Source organism: Diabrotica virgifera, chromosome 7, assembly GCF_917563875.1.
Source record: "Diabrotica virgifera virgifera chromosome 7, PGI_DIABVI_V3a".
Lineage (NCBI taxonomy): Eukaryota > Metazoa > Arthropoda > Insecta > Coleoptera > Chrysomelidae > Diabrotica > Diabrotica virgifera.
In genome coordinates this window covers 138,099,332-138,115,896 of record NC_065449.1, presented here as the reverse complement: position 1 = coordinate 138,115,896, position 16,565 = coordinate 138,099,332, and the positions used below count along the sequence as shown (strand labels likewise).

At 31.3% G+C, this 16,565-nt stretch overlaps 1 protein-coding gene across 1 annotated transcript in view; it reads left to right on the top strand.

Moving 5' to 3' along the window:
• LOC114331035 (bone morphogenetic protein receptor type-2) overlaps positions 1-16,108 on the top strand; it is an 80,656-nt gene extending 64,548 nt beyond the window's left edge. The window contains exons 7-10 of the mRNA XM_028280497.2: positions 1,079-1,367; positions 7,535-7,806; positions 9,879-10,079; positions 12,742-16,108. Coding sequence (XP_028136298.1) covers positions 1,079-1,367; positions 7,535-7,806; positions 9,879-10,079; positions 12,742-12,999 — 1,020 coding nt within the window. The 3' untranslated portion in view covers positions 13,000-16,108. The remainder of the gene's footprint in view (positions 1-1,078; positions 1,368-7,534; positions 7,807-9,878; positions 10,080-12,741) is intronic.
• The last annotated feature ends 457 nt before the right edge of the window (positions 16,109-16,565 follow it).

Sequence of the window (16,565 nt, the reverse complement as noted above, 5' to 3'; positions counted from 1 at the left end):
AAAGATGGTTTTTGTTGGTGTCACGTTCTATCGGTACATCGGCTCATTACTACAATCTTTTCTCAGAAGCGTTGAACAGCATAATGAAAGGCGTCTCTGTAAGCGGAAAGTTTATCGCCAAGTACTAATATAAATTACAATATACTATAAACTTTATGCAAATTTAGTTTCTCTACTATTATTCAAATTACACCCTAATATTTTTCTACGGTATGGAAATCCTTCAGGTAGATCTTAAAAACTTAGGGATACAACAGAGAATTTTGCAACATTTTTATGAAACAAAAAAAGGGGTTTAATACTTTTTATTCCATAAAAATAAATATCCCTATTTATTATCCAATTCAATTGAAATTCAATTTGATTTTCATCGTCTACAGTTTCTTCGTCTTCTGTATCTCACCAATTAAAGTTACTAAGCTACAGAAACACCGGCGCGTTAACAGAGGAGAGGGGGCGAACCTTGAACGAAAACGCAACGAAAGCCTGTGGGTTCGCCCTTACTCTTCTAGACGATTACGCAGTGCAGTTTCTGACATGAATGGATTGGTATATTATTTTTTACGAAATTTTAGGAGTATGAAGGGCGAAACATGCTGTTATATTATACAGACGCATTCTTTAAAAGTATGTGAGGAAGATGAGACTGTTTTTGAAATGACCATTTTTCGGGTTCGCCCTTACTCCTCCAAGCTCCTGAATTGTCGGACTGGAAGTAGAAACGTCAAAATATTTATTTTATTTTGATTATTTTATTTTCAAAAAATATACTAGTAAATGTTACATTTCACAACAACATTTTTTCTTAAAAGCAATATAAAAAATAATTTCTGAAGAATAATAATTTGTGCTTCTTCTCCTTCTTAACGTGGCCTATCAAGTCCCTTGACGTTGGCGATTAACATGGCGAAACTGTCTCTGTCTTGAGCTATTCTATAGTGAATAATTTGTGCACAAGTGTTTATTAGTCTGTAGTAGGGTTTTGACATATTATTAAAAAAGGGGGGATTGCACTTAAAAAGATTGAAAAATGATTTTATAAGCTTTTGATTTTAATTTTTATTTTATTTACTTTCAGGATGCTGAAGCTCGCCTGACCGCTTTATGTATAGCTGAACGTCTTGTAGAGGTTCCAACTTTAAAAGGACGAAGTCTTCATCCCTACCATCCCCCTGCTAGTCCTACTCCACTTATTAATAACAATCATTTACATGACCACCAGTTTGATGCATCTATTAACACAATTGAAACCCTTCTTTCGCCATCCGAGGAGAATTGTAAAAATTCAAATCAGCTTGCTGTATGCGTAACTCCATTACAGCCATACCAGGGAAGAAATCCATGCTTGGAGAGAAATTTATTATTAGGTTAGTTCCATCATGTTTGCTAAATATTTTTGTACAGTCACTGAAGGTTTTTACCTCCGACTTCGTTGAACCTCAATAGATTTTCATGAAAATTGGTGAGCAGTAATAGGATACCTCAAGAAACCAAAGTAACATAAGGCCAATTTGAGCTTTTACCCTGGGGGTGGATACCAACCCTGCTCGGGAGTGTAAATTATTTTATTAAAAATAACCCCATAAATCGACATAGGGACAAATTCTTGTCAATATTTGTTATATCAAGTTATTAAAATAAATCAATAGGTACTTTTTGAGTTGTTAAAGATACTAGATTTTAATTTTTCGTGAAAAAAATGCATGTTTTAAACCGGATTTTCACAAATAAATCAAAAACTTTTTTTTACAAAAAAGTTATCAGTACCTGAATTGAATCTAATAAAAAATCATATAAATTCCTCATTTGAAAAACCTGTTAATATCAATTCAGAGTGAGTTATAGGTATTGAATGTATATTTTTTTTCGGCGAGTCTTCAAATCTCAAGTATTCAAGTTAAATAACGGGAAAACTATGCATTTTATAAAATATACTTACTCCACACTTGTTAAAGTACTTAGGAATATCTATCAGATGAGCTCTAGAAGAAGTTGTTAACATCAAAATTATGCAAGTTGGGATGAAAATAAGAGGACCCTTTCGATCTTTTTTTAGAAAAACGGGATAAAAAACATACGCTATTTCCACGAGAATTAGAATTTATAGTAATCCCTATAAGACTTTCTTTACTCTAGCATAAGCAATTACCTCGAGCATTTTGACTGGTTCAGAATGCATATTTTTGAAAAAAATATATGATTTAAAAAGAAATTAGAATTTCTCAAATTTTTTTAAATCTTTTCTTTTGAAAATAACTCCAAAAATACTGTATGTACGTAAACATGGTAGAGAACGAAATTTTAGTTTTTTTGTTAGCTTGTTTTACTTTGTTTATTTTTTTAAGATAAAAAATTACCGACATAGAAACGTTTAAATCCTAAACTTTACTGCGAGAACCACGTAATCGGGCACCTAAATCGGGAAAAAATTTTGGAGCATAAATCGTCAGTATACTGCGAAAACCAGATAAATGACAAAATTTAAAATATTGAGTTATACCAAAATTCTCAGCTTGTTACGCTCTACATACAGGTAAAACAATATATCGCTACTTACTTCAATAAATTTAAAGTTCGGTTGCAGGTAAAACTAAGTAAGCGCACATACAGTAGGAAAAATGAAAGAATACCCATGAACGAACATATAAAACACGTTGTATTTTCCTGTCACCGTGTCACACAAAAAATTTGCCAGCGCAAGTACATGTAATAATTATTGTTATATGTACTTGCACTGGACAATTTTCTTTGTGACACGGTGACAGGAAAATACAGCGTGTTTTATATGTTCGTTCATGGGTATTCTTTCATTTTTCCGACTGTATATTATTTTACCGGACAACAATATATTACCATATTCAGTAAAAAGGTGATAAGTGTCTTTAATACATATTACATGTATATTTTATTAAAATTTCTCATTTATATCTACGTTTCTTTGAATGGTTAAGAGATACAGGCATGTGAGAAGTTTTTTTGTAAGACAGGGTACTAATTATTTATTAGTTTTTTCAGGATTCGAAAAAAAATTCATTTAAACTTAACCCGAAATTTTGCGCACAAGTTCGTAATTTTGAAAATTCAGAGACTTTAGCCAGACGTCGCAACCCTGTTATACTAATTGTAAGCGATCAGTGTACGCGACTCGGCTACTTTCTAGCCTTTCAGCCTGACTGGGGCCGAGGTAGAGTGCTTTGCAAAAGAAGTAGGTTATTTCCTGCGTGTCAAATAATTTATCGTTGCCATATTTATGGTGTCGTGTCGAACTTTTAACTGGTCCGCTATTTCAAATGTAGGTTCGAGGCACTGTAAGAACTCGCTATGTTCCTTTTAAATCTGAATGGACCTGTATATATCAGCGACGTTAATACAAAATGTAATAAAAATTGTTAATATATGTTGTTATGCAGATACGGACATAAGAGGCAAGCATAGCATATACTGCCAAATAAAAGAAGCAATGAAAACCGAAAAATTGTGAAGCCTCATATTGAGTCTTTTACAAGCATGGGGCCACATTATATTCGCCAAATTTCGAAGCGTAGAAGATGACTGTCAGCAAAAGAAACCGGAAGCTGTTAGCGAAATAACATACCGAAGAATATTTTCTAACGCCTATAATTTAAGCTATTTTGTCCTTAAAAAAGATCAATGTTAAGTTTGTAGTAAATATGATAGGGCTAATCCAACTGAAAAATTGGATTTAGAAAACAGTTACAGAGAACATCAGAAAAGAAAAGTAGTATGGAATCTCGAAAAAAAAAAAAAAAAGAAATGATAAGAAAAGCTCTAATCAACAACGGAATTTTGTTTCAATCATTTTCGATCTACAGGCTGTTTTACAGATTCCAGATTGATTGGACAGTATTATATTATTCCCGAAAATTATGGGTCTACAATTTGTGTATATGTTAAGCCTCATTACCAAATAGCTACATTACCGTTTTGCCTGGTCAGAAATTAACGGTAGACGAGGAAGTTCTGAAATAGAAAGCATTATACTCCACTACTTATCAAAATGTGTCCCAGAATATGTAAGTGAAATAAGTGTAATTCTTATACCTGCGGAGGACAGTATCGTAATCAGCATTTTGCAGCCTAACTATTATGAGCTGTTTAAAAAATATATATTCTTTAAAAAATGTTATTGAACGTAAATTTTTAGAGTCGGAACATTCCTGTATGGAAGTTGACTCTATAATTAGTAGTATCTAAACCGCTAGTAATCAGGTCTATCTATCTATGGCATGCCAGATTACTTTTCTGTTTTTTCAAAATGCAAGGGAAACTAAAAATGTCAAGGTCAACTATAAAATGGTATGTATAGAACCATACATTTAAAACCGAACAAAAGACCAAAACGGCGAAAAAATGTGGTTAAAGATAAACAGATGAGATTCGTGAAAGGAGACACAAACAGAATCTATTTTAATTACATGTTAACACGCTTCATTTCCTTATTGATACTGCACGGCAGTCAACAAGAAAAAAGCAAGCTGAGTTATCAAGATAACATAAGCAACTTTATGATAGAACTTCGCCAACTAGCACAGCAAAAAACAGAGATTTGTTACCTCTATTTGATATTATACGGAGTAGAGGTCTGGACACTTTCCGCAGCTTCTTTGAGAAAACTCGAGGCATTCGAGATGTGGTCTTACAGATGGATGTTAAGAATTTTGTGGGTGGATCGTGTGACTAATGTTGAGGTCCTTCGTAGATTAGGCAAGGAATGCGAGATTAACACCACCAAAGAGCCATTATTAGAATATCTTGACCATGTTATGAGGAATGAATACAGATACAGGTATGGCTTATATTTGGAAAGAGTAGACCAGGGAGAAGAAGAATATCTTGGCTTCAAGGCCTAAGAAAGTGGTTTAATACATCGACAACCGACAACAGAATAGCAGCAAGCAGCAAAGTTTGGATAGCCATGCTGATCACCAATATCCGGAACGAGAAGATTTGATAAGGGGGGTGATACTGAAGGAATATAACAGGTGGTATCCTAATTTACGATGCCAATGGCATCTTGTCAGAGCTTGTTTTCAGTGACGAATCGGACGAGGAATCCGCATAGTAATAATATTGTCATAACACGTTCGAAATAAATCTGTTTTTTCTATAACACTATCATTTATATAAATAATATCTATATAACTACAAATAGCTGTTAATAAAATGTTGAAACGAAAAAAGGCATGGACTACCCCAGCTAATTGGAATAATATTCGTAAATATTACTCCAATCAACCAAGATAGCTATCGTTTACATCCTTGCTTATCTCAGTCCCTCAGGTGTGTGTTCGTCTTGTCCTAATCTTAGAAATGAACTATGAAAGTTTGGAATGAAAGCAAACAAAACAGTATTTTTAACTAATCATGTTTATTGTTCAATAAAGATATAATAAAAATATGACTTATTATGTGCATTAACAAATATATTCAAATTCTTGCCAAAAACTAACAATTTGTAGATTATACTTATGGCTTTGTGGTGTTTGGTTCCATGGTAACTTCTTGATGTCAAATGGTACTGCTGTAGACTTCTTGTAGACCTGGGCAGATGTTAGGCCCTAGGCCCCTGCAGCTGGAGGTGGTAGTCGTCGCAGTCTAGATTTCATGGTCCCATTTTTGTCAGCCTTAGTATCATCGCCGGCGATAGGCTTTTTTTGAAGCTCCCAGAGGGAGGACTTTGATTTTTATCCCAAAGACTAGAAGAATAATGCGTATAAGTGACAATCAAGAAGCTAATAACCAAATTGTGCCAAGTCTACCATTCTTTTAAGAAATAATCAAAAAGAGTAGCAGATGACAAGAATAAATTAAATGGAATTAAGATTGAATATTACTAGTTAAAGTTTGATTACTAAACGTGCATATATGTAAACTAAAAAGATATATTTAAAACTAAAATATCAGAAACCATGCTTTTAGATGGGAGGTTAGGTTAGATATAAAATTTTTTAGAAAAAGCCGTTATATGTAGAAATGTAATTACAAGAAAAAATAATTAGAATACACAACTCACCCCAAGAGAATATTAAATCTGGAAAGAGATAGCTATTATCAGTTCTTGGCTTTTATTAGTTTGCCACCACTATTTTGAGAATTAAAATGACAGCGTGAACTGTAAGAAGTTGGGCATATTCCGTATTAAAACAGATAGTCACAGAGTAAGAATATACGGGGTACGTTCAGTATGATGATTTAGATTTTAGATGAAAAGAGATATATTAAATAGAAGATAATAAAAGGGGATAACAAAAAAGGGGGCGCCAACGAGTTTTTAAAGAAGAAAACTGGTAAAACAAGTAGAAGAAAATTATTGTTAATGAAATATTAAAGAAAATAAAGTAGAATAATTATTTAAAAACAAAATACCGAAGATGTGACGTTTGTAACGTTACAATGTTCAGGGAAAACCAATTATCGACTAATATGTTAAAACATTGCTATTACCTAGTTAAAGCCTCATATCCCGATCACTGAACTACAAAATATTATATTTGGTTTATTATATTTGTTTTAAATGTGTGTTATTTTAAGGGTAACTGATTTATTTAGATTTACAGGTAAAACCAGGTAAGTGATCGCACCTCCATCTTAAATTTAGGTTTAATCAGCTAGGTATCTTAACTTTTTCAAACTAATGATAGAATATCATTTCTGATATATGCATCTTCCATTAGCATAGCGAATATCAAACACAAGTTGTCCGCTTAATTCAAAATAAAACATTAAACTTTAAAAACGTTTTTTCTCGATTTCGGCATTTCGACATTTACCCGGTTTTCGCAGTACCCCGACGAAATTTTGATGCTATCAACTTCTTCAGGAACCCATTTGATAGGTATTTCTGAATATTTTGACACGTGTTTAGTAAATACAATTATTGTACATTATTAGTGTTGCGCAGAATGGGAAGAGACAGAGAACTTTTGATCACCATTAAAAGGAGAAAGACAACATATTTGAGGCACGTACTTACAAATGATAAGTACGAGTGGTTGCAGCTGATTATGAAGGATACAATCGAAGGAAAAAGGGGTCCTGGTAGACGATAAGTATCCTGGTTGAAAAACATTAGCGACTGGGCCAGGATAAGAACGTTATAAGAGAAGCAGAAGATGAGACGAATTTGTCGCGAAGAGAAATGCACTTCTATGTAGTCAGTCGACCCCGCTTTATAAAAGTACGTAGCATATTTTAAAGTATGGATGTGGTTACGGCTGTTCGAAATTATAGAACTCTCTATTATTTATATATTTCATCTCATTATTTATATGAACACTACAAACACTAATACTGTTGATTTCAACAAAATCGCGTAAAAGATATTAAAAAAAAATTGCTTGCGAAATTTGCCAAAGGACCGGATAAAGTAAGCAAAAGGGCCGGATTCGGCCCGCGAGCCGAACCACTCACCAATTTTCATGAAAACCGATGGGGGTCCACCAAAATCGGAGGTAATAGCTGATTTTTATCTTCATACGCCGCTCTATTTTAGTAACACTTTAATTTGTTTTAGGTTCAAGCGACAGTTTACTCATTGATAAATCATCAAAACATTGTAGCGGTTCAGAATCTCAAAATTTAATACCAAATGATTTTCTTAATTTCCAAATCAATCATAGAGCTACACCCATTCCGTATTTGCAAAATGCAGTTTACGGTATGCCTAAACAGCAAAATGAGTCTTACAAAGTTCCCTCGAAATCCATATTTAAATGGAACGGTTTTAAGAATTTTTTAAACAGTAAAAGAAATTCTGGACAAGCAGGATTGTGTAAAGATACACAGGTACGTTGACATTCATTTTCTCTACATTTCATATACCATTTAATTTAATTTTTAATAGTACAGGGATATTTGCACTATTTATATCGTTAAATAATTTTTTTATTAAATTTGGGAATGGTTCTATTATTTTAAGAAATAATGTCAATAATATTTAAACAGTTTTACAGTTTAAAATTTTACATTTCACGAGGATTTAAGTTATTTTAAATAAAAAAGAGAAGATTCGAGAATTTTGAAACTGTAGTAGCAAAGATAAACAAAACATAATATGAAAGCTACGAGCCCTAACACTTATAATTGGAACAAGCAGTTAATTTACAAATAAAATGCTAATTTACCGAAATTGTTTTATTTAAATTTTTCTAAATTTCACATATGAAATTAACAACATTTTTATGATGCATGGAATTATTTTTACTGTTTAATTGTATATTTTATGTTGATTACTATTTGATTAATTGTTTGATAATCGAAAACTACTGACAACTAAATATTGGAACATTTATTGCTTTTCCTCAGAGTTCGTACAGCCTGACGCAAAGAAGGCTTTGAAATCGAATATACCGGTACCGAGGTAAAGTTTATACCAAACCCTTCTTCAGGGTGTCATTAATTTTGACGTCATATAGGATTTTAAGAATGTCGCATATCATTGCATGACATTTTACTTAAATAGGGCTTTTCATCGACTGTCATTTGTTTCGAGCTTCTGTCATGTGTCACATAATATTAATATAGCTACGTCATACATCTTTGGTTTGTATCATTGGCAATACTAATAACTTATGACGTAGATATATTAATATTAGATGACACATGACAGAAGCTCGAAACAAATGACTGTGAATGAAAAGCCCTATATGGGAATTGCCTGACCATTTATAATAATATTTAAATGCAAGCCAATAAAAAGAGAAAGAAGATGATATTTATATAAAGACTCTTGGGAATACACGGAACCTACATATGGTTGGTCATTTACGGGTTAATGTGGCTGGCATTTCTACCAAATTTTAATTTTATCTGCCAAATTTCGCTAAATAATACAACTGATGTTTTGAATCTCACTGTCAAAAATTTCTTGCCAGAGAATATACAGACATTCCTATATTACAGAAAATAATTATTAGTTAAATATATCCGTTGTTATTTCAATGTTCATAGTATGCTTTCTGTATTTTTAAAATTTACACAATATTTTTGAAATTGAATAAAGTAATTTTATTATTTTTTATAGGTTTTAATAAAATTAAAAAAGTTTACATGTTGTATAACAAACTCCTTTTTTTTTGCGTAAATGAACTCTTCCAACTGTCCACTCTTCTGTGAACCACGAAGCAATATTTCGTGGTTATAGAAGCTTCACTTCAATAAAGTTGATGTTCGATATCATTTGAGAAAAATTTTAATTTTTTTTCCTATTAGAAGCGTGTCATTGTACATCTAATCAAAATTATTTATTCCAAACAACTTTTCATAATAAACATTTTCTATATTGAGAAAAATCAAAACTTTACTCTTTAACGAAATTCATATTTTTTGACATACTTGTACAAAATGAATACAATTGATATTTGATGGTTGCATCTTAAGTCTTATAATATACAGAGCTTTTTATTAAGAATATCTTTTTTCGTAAAATTAATAATAAAAGAGTTATCATATGTGTAATAAATAAAACCGATGTTGGGTTTCCATAATTTGAGAAAAATTTGCAATTTTCTTTTCAACTAGAAGCGTGTACATAATTGTATATTTGCTCACAGTTTTTAATCCCAAACAAATTTTCATTATAAGAATTTTCGATATTGAGAAAAATAAAGGTACTTTACTCTTGAGCGAATAATGAAAAAAAATGCTTATTGTCGTAAAATTCATAATAAAAAAGTTTCCCATATATTTCCAACTTAAGTAGACACGTATACCGCGAGACTTAAGTGTGGTAATCCTTTGAATAGTTGCTGAATGAGTGCTCTTTACTAAATAGTGCTTACGGAATTAAATGGTTAAATGGACTATAGACCCCTTAGTATATAATATACAATTAACTATTAAATATTGTACTATTCTAGGTAAAATTAAACAGCAAAGTAATAAATGGATTCGGTCAAAATGGAGTAACTACATCTTTATTACACACAGAAAATGAAACCGTTAGACCATCAACTTTAGCAATTAAACCAGTTGACAACTCCAATTCTTGCGGTGTATCTCAGCTTTTAAAACGAGAAAATAACCTTTCTAGACAACGATCTTTAGATCATTTCAATGAGGTAAGTATATTTTTATAGACACCAGTATATTTTTTTAAGTTCAACGGAACAATCCTTAATTTTCTTTTACAACTATCCTCTCTTCTATCTAGCCATATTATATGTATTATTAGCATTACCACAGAATAACTAACTATACAGAAGCGAATCTGACTGTCGTTTCCATTTATTTTGTTGGGACCGAAATATTTGACCTTGTGCACCAGTTACAGAATAGAACTTGATGTTCTAAAGAATAGACCATTCCAAATGATGTAATATTTTTGACAAATAGTTATTAAGTAAATATGAAATATAAAATTTAACTAGAAAAACAAATAAAACATAAAATAAAACATATAAATATAAAATTTAACTATAAACAACTGTCACTGTCAGTCGCAAAAGTGAGGTTGCACCAGTTACGTGACGCATGAGCATGAAATTTATGTTACCGTTTTGGGCCTGAGTTTCGCTTCTGTATGGTTAGTTATTCTGTGACATTAGTAACGAATAATGTTCCATTTTGAGTTGTTTAACCGAGATGCTAAGTTTTTTTTATTTATTCGCAATAATGAAACGTTGAATGAAGGCCTGGTTTGTGTGACCAGATCGGCCCGAAATATTGCGGCGATATAGTAAGAAAAAGTACGTTACCGTTTCCATTAAAACCGTTATATGCTTTTTTTCATGAGGATCTTTCAGTGCGTCACAGTTTTTCGATTTCTTTTTAACGCATTAAATGTATGTGACAGAAAAAAACGCACGTCGGTGATTACATTTCGTCGGTGACATTTATAACATTTATTCTAGTTGTCAATAGATGGCGCTATAATCGAAAATAAAATAATTTGCGAATTATATAATATATCTACGAATATAATCTGAACAATTTAAAAGACTATACAAATCAAAGAAAATACCATTTTATAAATGCAATAAACACAATTGATTTGTTTTTATGCCAAATTGTAAATAAAATTTGACAACTGTCAGATTTAACTAAAATGTCATGTCACTAAAATGTATATTATCACGGACTTACCTTTTTTTCTATCATTTGTGACGCACTGAAAAATGCTCATGAAAAGAAGCATATGTGAAATAAATCAGATCGGTTTGTATAAAAGATCGGAACGAAATTTTGGAAAGGTGTACGATTGTTCGTGAACAATAGGGCTTTTCATTCACAGTCATTTGTTTCGAGCTTCTGTCATATGTTGTATAATCTGTGTATAATATAAATATACACGGATTATACGACATATTACAGAAGCTCGAAACAAATGACAATCGATGAAAAGCCCTATAGTTCGTTTCAATCAAACGTGTTTTTATTTTAACGATTAAAGAACGGCACATATTTACAGAAAATTTGTATTTCTTTAAATAAAATTTGTAATTTTTTGTTAGTATAGACTACTTTAAATGTCTTAAAGATGTCCATTGCTAAGGAATATCATAAATTGAAGTTCTCTGCACTAGAGGATGAAATATTGATAGAAAATCCCCCGTTGTATCCAAAGAAACTAAAAAGTTACAAAGATATAAAATTGAAAGATAATATTTAGGCAAACATTGTGAAGGAAATGGAAGGAAATTATTTAATCAACAACTCAAAATATTCCCGATGCGATGCCATGTCAAATATTTAAAACTGTCACTGATGCTCACTGACAATATGCTGAAAATATTCTATTCGACTGAGTGCGTTGTAAGACAAAGATATATTTGGAAAATATTACCACGGACATTGTGTTCATTTTTTTCGAATCCTGAAAAACCAATAAATAGCTATAAAGACTAAATTATTACCGAGGGTCGAAAGTCCCTTAGAATAAATAAAAAGTTTATTTTGAATGAGATATTTGAAATTAAAAATCACACTAAATTTTCTTAGTTTTTCACCCCTGTAACTTATTAAAATAAACATTATAGAAGTTCTCAGCTAATCTTTCATTCTGCGTTTAAATTTTTCAAAAATACTTATTAGTTTTCTCAGGATTCGAAAAAAATGAATCCCCATTTGAATAGCATTGCAGCCGAAAATACGTACCCATCCTCTTAAAATAAACGTGTTTTATTCACCCGTTAAGTATTTTGTATGATCATCTTTCTTACACATTGTGATCACCTCTACAAAGATTAATGTTTATCGATCTTAATCGCATTTATCCTGAAACATTCGTCGATTTAATCTTTGTTGCTGTTTGTTATATATATACCCTATTCCACGAACATACGCCTGTTTTGGATTACTTCGACAACAAATATTTTACTGTGCAAAATAAGAAGAACGAAAGTAAATTGCAAATTACATTGTTGTTTATTGGAATAATTATTAGCGCCATTTACTTTCTTACTTCTTATATTGCACAGTAAAACATTCGTTGTCGAAGTAATCCAAAACAGGCGTATGTTCGTGGAATGGCCCATATTAAATAATTTTGGAAAATTCTAATTTTTACAAAAAGGTACAAAATAAGTAAAGTAATAGAAACAGGAGTTAAGGTGTAAAGACGATTTTTCTAATGGTAGTTTTAAAAAAGCGGATATGTGCCAATTAAATCGATGCTAAACTATGGTTTTTAAAGAACAGTTTGAACGAATTTATCCTCTCTCTGAATAGAAATTAAATAATAATCTTAATTACACAAGACAATTAAAATAATCCTTATCGCAGGTATTTTCTTCAACCGGTGATTTGTCAAGACTGAAAGACCCTTCCCAAAGGGTCAAAACTCCTGGTGATGTACCACCTTCAGTGCGTCGTACTAGAGGTAAAGCCGCAACTGAATCTGCAAGATTTTCTTTATATGATGACAGAATGATGGGGCATACCCACTGGGGCAGCGCTCCTGATCTGGACTCACAGAGGCAACAAACAAATACAGCACAAATAAGTGAAGCACAGGATAAAGATAGTGTAAGTAGTTTTTAAAAAACAAATTTTGTAATATAGGTAGATATATCAAAATAACTTGTTAATTTTAATGTGCTAAGGTTGTGAATACAATTTAAGCGTTGTTTTAAGTGATCTTTTACTTTATAGAATTAATTCTATATATTTGTTTTTGCCCTATTTTTAAGGTACACGTATAACTAAAAAAAGATTTCATGCGAAAAATAATTATATTTAAAAAACCGAGAAGTTGAATATAACCGCCATTATATTTGGTTAAACTCTTTATGGAGTGTATTCTGTAAACATTTCCGTTAAATTTAATATTCTCATAAAATTTAATTTCTAACAGTTCCTCTAAAACTTTTAGGTTAGATTGACATTCTATAAAGACATAATATAGAGGACTGATAAAATAAATTTTTTTAGAGGAATCCTCTAAAAGGATTTGAAGTAAAGACGGCAGCGTTGATGGTCTTTAAACTACTTTTAACGTAGAAATTGACAAAAAATGAAATTGACAGTTTGTTAGGAAATGTTTGTTAGTGTTTCCAGATCTACTGAAAAATCAGTATTTTTTAGACATTAAAACAATATTTTTTTTGACATCCTGTATAAAAGGTTAACGTTTATATTGCTGAATAGAGAATTAAGTAACCTTTCAAATGAGCTAGCACACGACCCCTATTCCCCTAAGTAAATAGGGCAAAAACGAATAAAACGCATTCTTGTTAAAAAATAATAAAAATGTGTTTATGCTAACAGTAATATATTAAGAATATATTATATAAACAAGAAAAACTTCAGATTTTCGACCAAATTGGCACCAAACTAAATTATGTTTAAATTATACTAAATTATATTTATAATATTTTTTATTTTTATTGTTCCAAAGCGATTTTCGGGGCATTTTAATTACTATAATGGTAATTAACCACAGTTATATAATGGGAAATACTCTTAATTGATTGGAATTAAAAGTGTCGGCCTCTAGGTCGAGAGTCGTCTTCAAAATACAAATTTTTGTGGCTTCCAAATTGAAGACCGAAACATCCTACTGTACAATGTAAACTAACCATAATTGTAAAGTTTGAACTAATTTGTTTGATGTTTTGGTGTTCAAGTCAGAAGATGTTTTCAAAATTCATGTCGTTATTTTTGTGATCAAATTTTATGTAGCTTCGCTCTATTTTTGTTCAAAATGTAAACTGGAACAATCCAATTGGGCAATGTATTGCGTAATGATTGAAATCGAGTTGATAATGCTTATGGATGACACTTTTTATTTCATTTCTTTTTGGTATGGGTTTCTAATTTGTTGTGAACGTTTTTTTTTGCATTTTTTTAAATATATTTTATTACGTATATTTCATCTTGGTTTTATTTCAGCAAAATCAGTGTTAAATCGGGGGATCGGGGTGGTATGGCATCTATTCATTATTTATTCAATGAATTGTGCCTCCGATCTTCTCAGATCCTTTTAATATTACTATTATAAGAATGTTTTTTTTCTATGCGTAATAATATCAAAATTTATGCTTTATGACGTTGTTATTAGTTTACTTTCAGTTTTATTTCAGTTCTTTAATAGTTTTCCTTAAAAATTGGTTAGGTAGTTAGTTGTTGAAACTTCGGAAATCTGAAGTTATTTTATCGTAATTTGTACCATATTACAAATACATTGACTTAATATAAGACTTTTAATTTGTACGTTTTTTATATTTTATTTGAATACTTACAAATTTACGACTGCTTCGAGATGTTTTCTTGTGTTTTTATTATTAGGTATTTAAAGAGCATGTTTAGTTAAGTTGTTTCTGTCTTTTCTTTCATACTTGTTTCGCTAACTACAGTTTGTGAATAAAATTATTTCCCTCGCCCCTCAATCACTATTAATAATACTACATTTTTCACTACATATTAACAAATTAACCAAAGAAGTATTTTAACTTTTTATGGCAGTAAAAGAATAAAAATCTTTGTCATTCTGTTACGTTGGTTAATCAAGAATCATAATATGGTTTCCACCAAATATGCAATCTAGCCTAAAATACTAATATAAAACTTACCTAATAGTTTAGTTTTATTGTAACACATAAACGTTACAGTGGATACATTAAAATTATTTGCTTATTAAATCCTGGAGAACATATCAGTAATTCTTTGTTTTACCTCGTTAATACTTTCCGTTCGATTATTATTAGCTTTAACCTTCCGATGACCAACCTTTTTTTGTTACACGGATGACCAAGGGGGGGAAAATGACCCCAGGTCAAAAATGTCAAAAATGACAATTAACAAAAAAATGAAGTTTTTTTTTTTAATTTTTTTTTAAAATTTTTTTTTATGGCATGGACTTTATGTCATTCAGCCAGTCACAACATGAGTATTAGTGTCACGTGTAGTGTGTATGTTGAGTAAGTGTCTTGTTGCTTTGCAAAGTCTACGTCATTAGCGTAAAACTATTTGGAATTATGCATAATAGACGGTATTTTACTAAACATCAACTTCAGAATATATTTTTTATTCGTAAAATATAGGAAATTTTTTTATTTCAAAATATGAGGATATCTAGAATGATATTAAAGTCAAATAAAAAAATAATGGGTTAAAAATTGAAAATACTTTTGAATTTATTAAAGAAAAACATACGCTGGGGTCACAATTTCCCCCGCTTGGTCATCCGAAGGTTAAGTAATTTCACAAAAACTAATTAAGCGATGTTAAATCGGGAGGTCGAGGTGGCATGGCACTTTTATTCATTATGGAATCACCCTCAGATACCGTTACCATTACTGTTATAAGAATAATTCTTTCTGTTTTGATGGATTTCCAAATCGATATTTACTGACGATATTTATGCAGATTTTCATCATCCTAACATCTAATTGTTTTCTTCATCAGCTTCACGGATCCTGTCTGCGATAAGAACATGCTTTATGTTATATTTTGTTTTTCTATGTTGCTAATGGTAGACTGAGAAATGGTGAGCTATGGTGTGAATATGTATTATCGAGTCATTCACAACCTTACGAATTCGTGTATTATTTACACGAACCAAGCTTGTCATTACAGATTTATATTCCCGGATTTTCGAAAAATACACTATGTATAAAAGAATGTTCTATTAAATATCATTTAGTAGTTATCAGCTGGTGTTTAATACTTCAAATGTCATTCAAACCATTTCATGTTAAATACACAATAAGATTTATAGGTACTCTAAAGCATCGTAGGAAAAAACTACGCTTTTAGCTTATTTTAAAAAAGTTATGACCGAAAAAATAAGGCGGACTTAAAAGTACCATCGTACTGTCAAAAAAAATTTCAAGTGATGGGAGACAAAGGGTGGACCAATGGAGGGAATACTGTGAAGAAACATTTGGAAGTACACCGCACGAAAGGCTGAGAGAAACAATTGATATGGGGGAACAATTAAGAGAGATTTCAAGAGAAGAATTGGTATATTAGAAGCGTTACGAAAATTGATGATAGGTAAAGCTCGGGGGGGGGGGGGGTTAAATTGCACCAGAAATAATTAAATACCTAGGAGAGAAAGGGAAAGACTGGCTGTGGACAATATGCAAAGGTGCATGAAAGGAGAA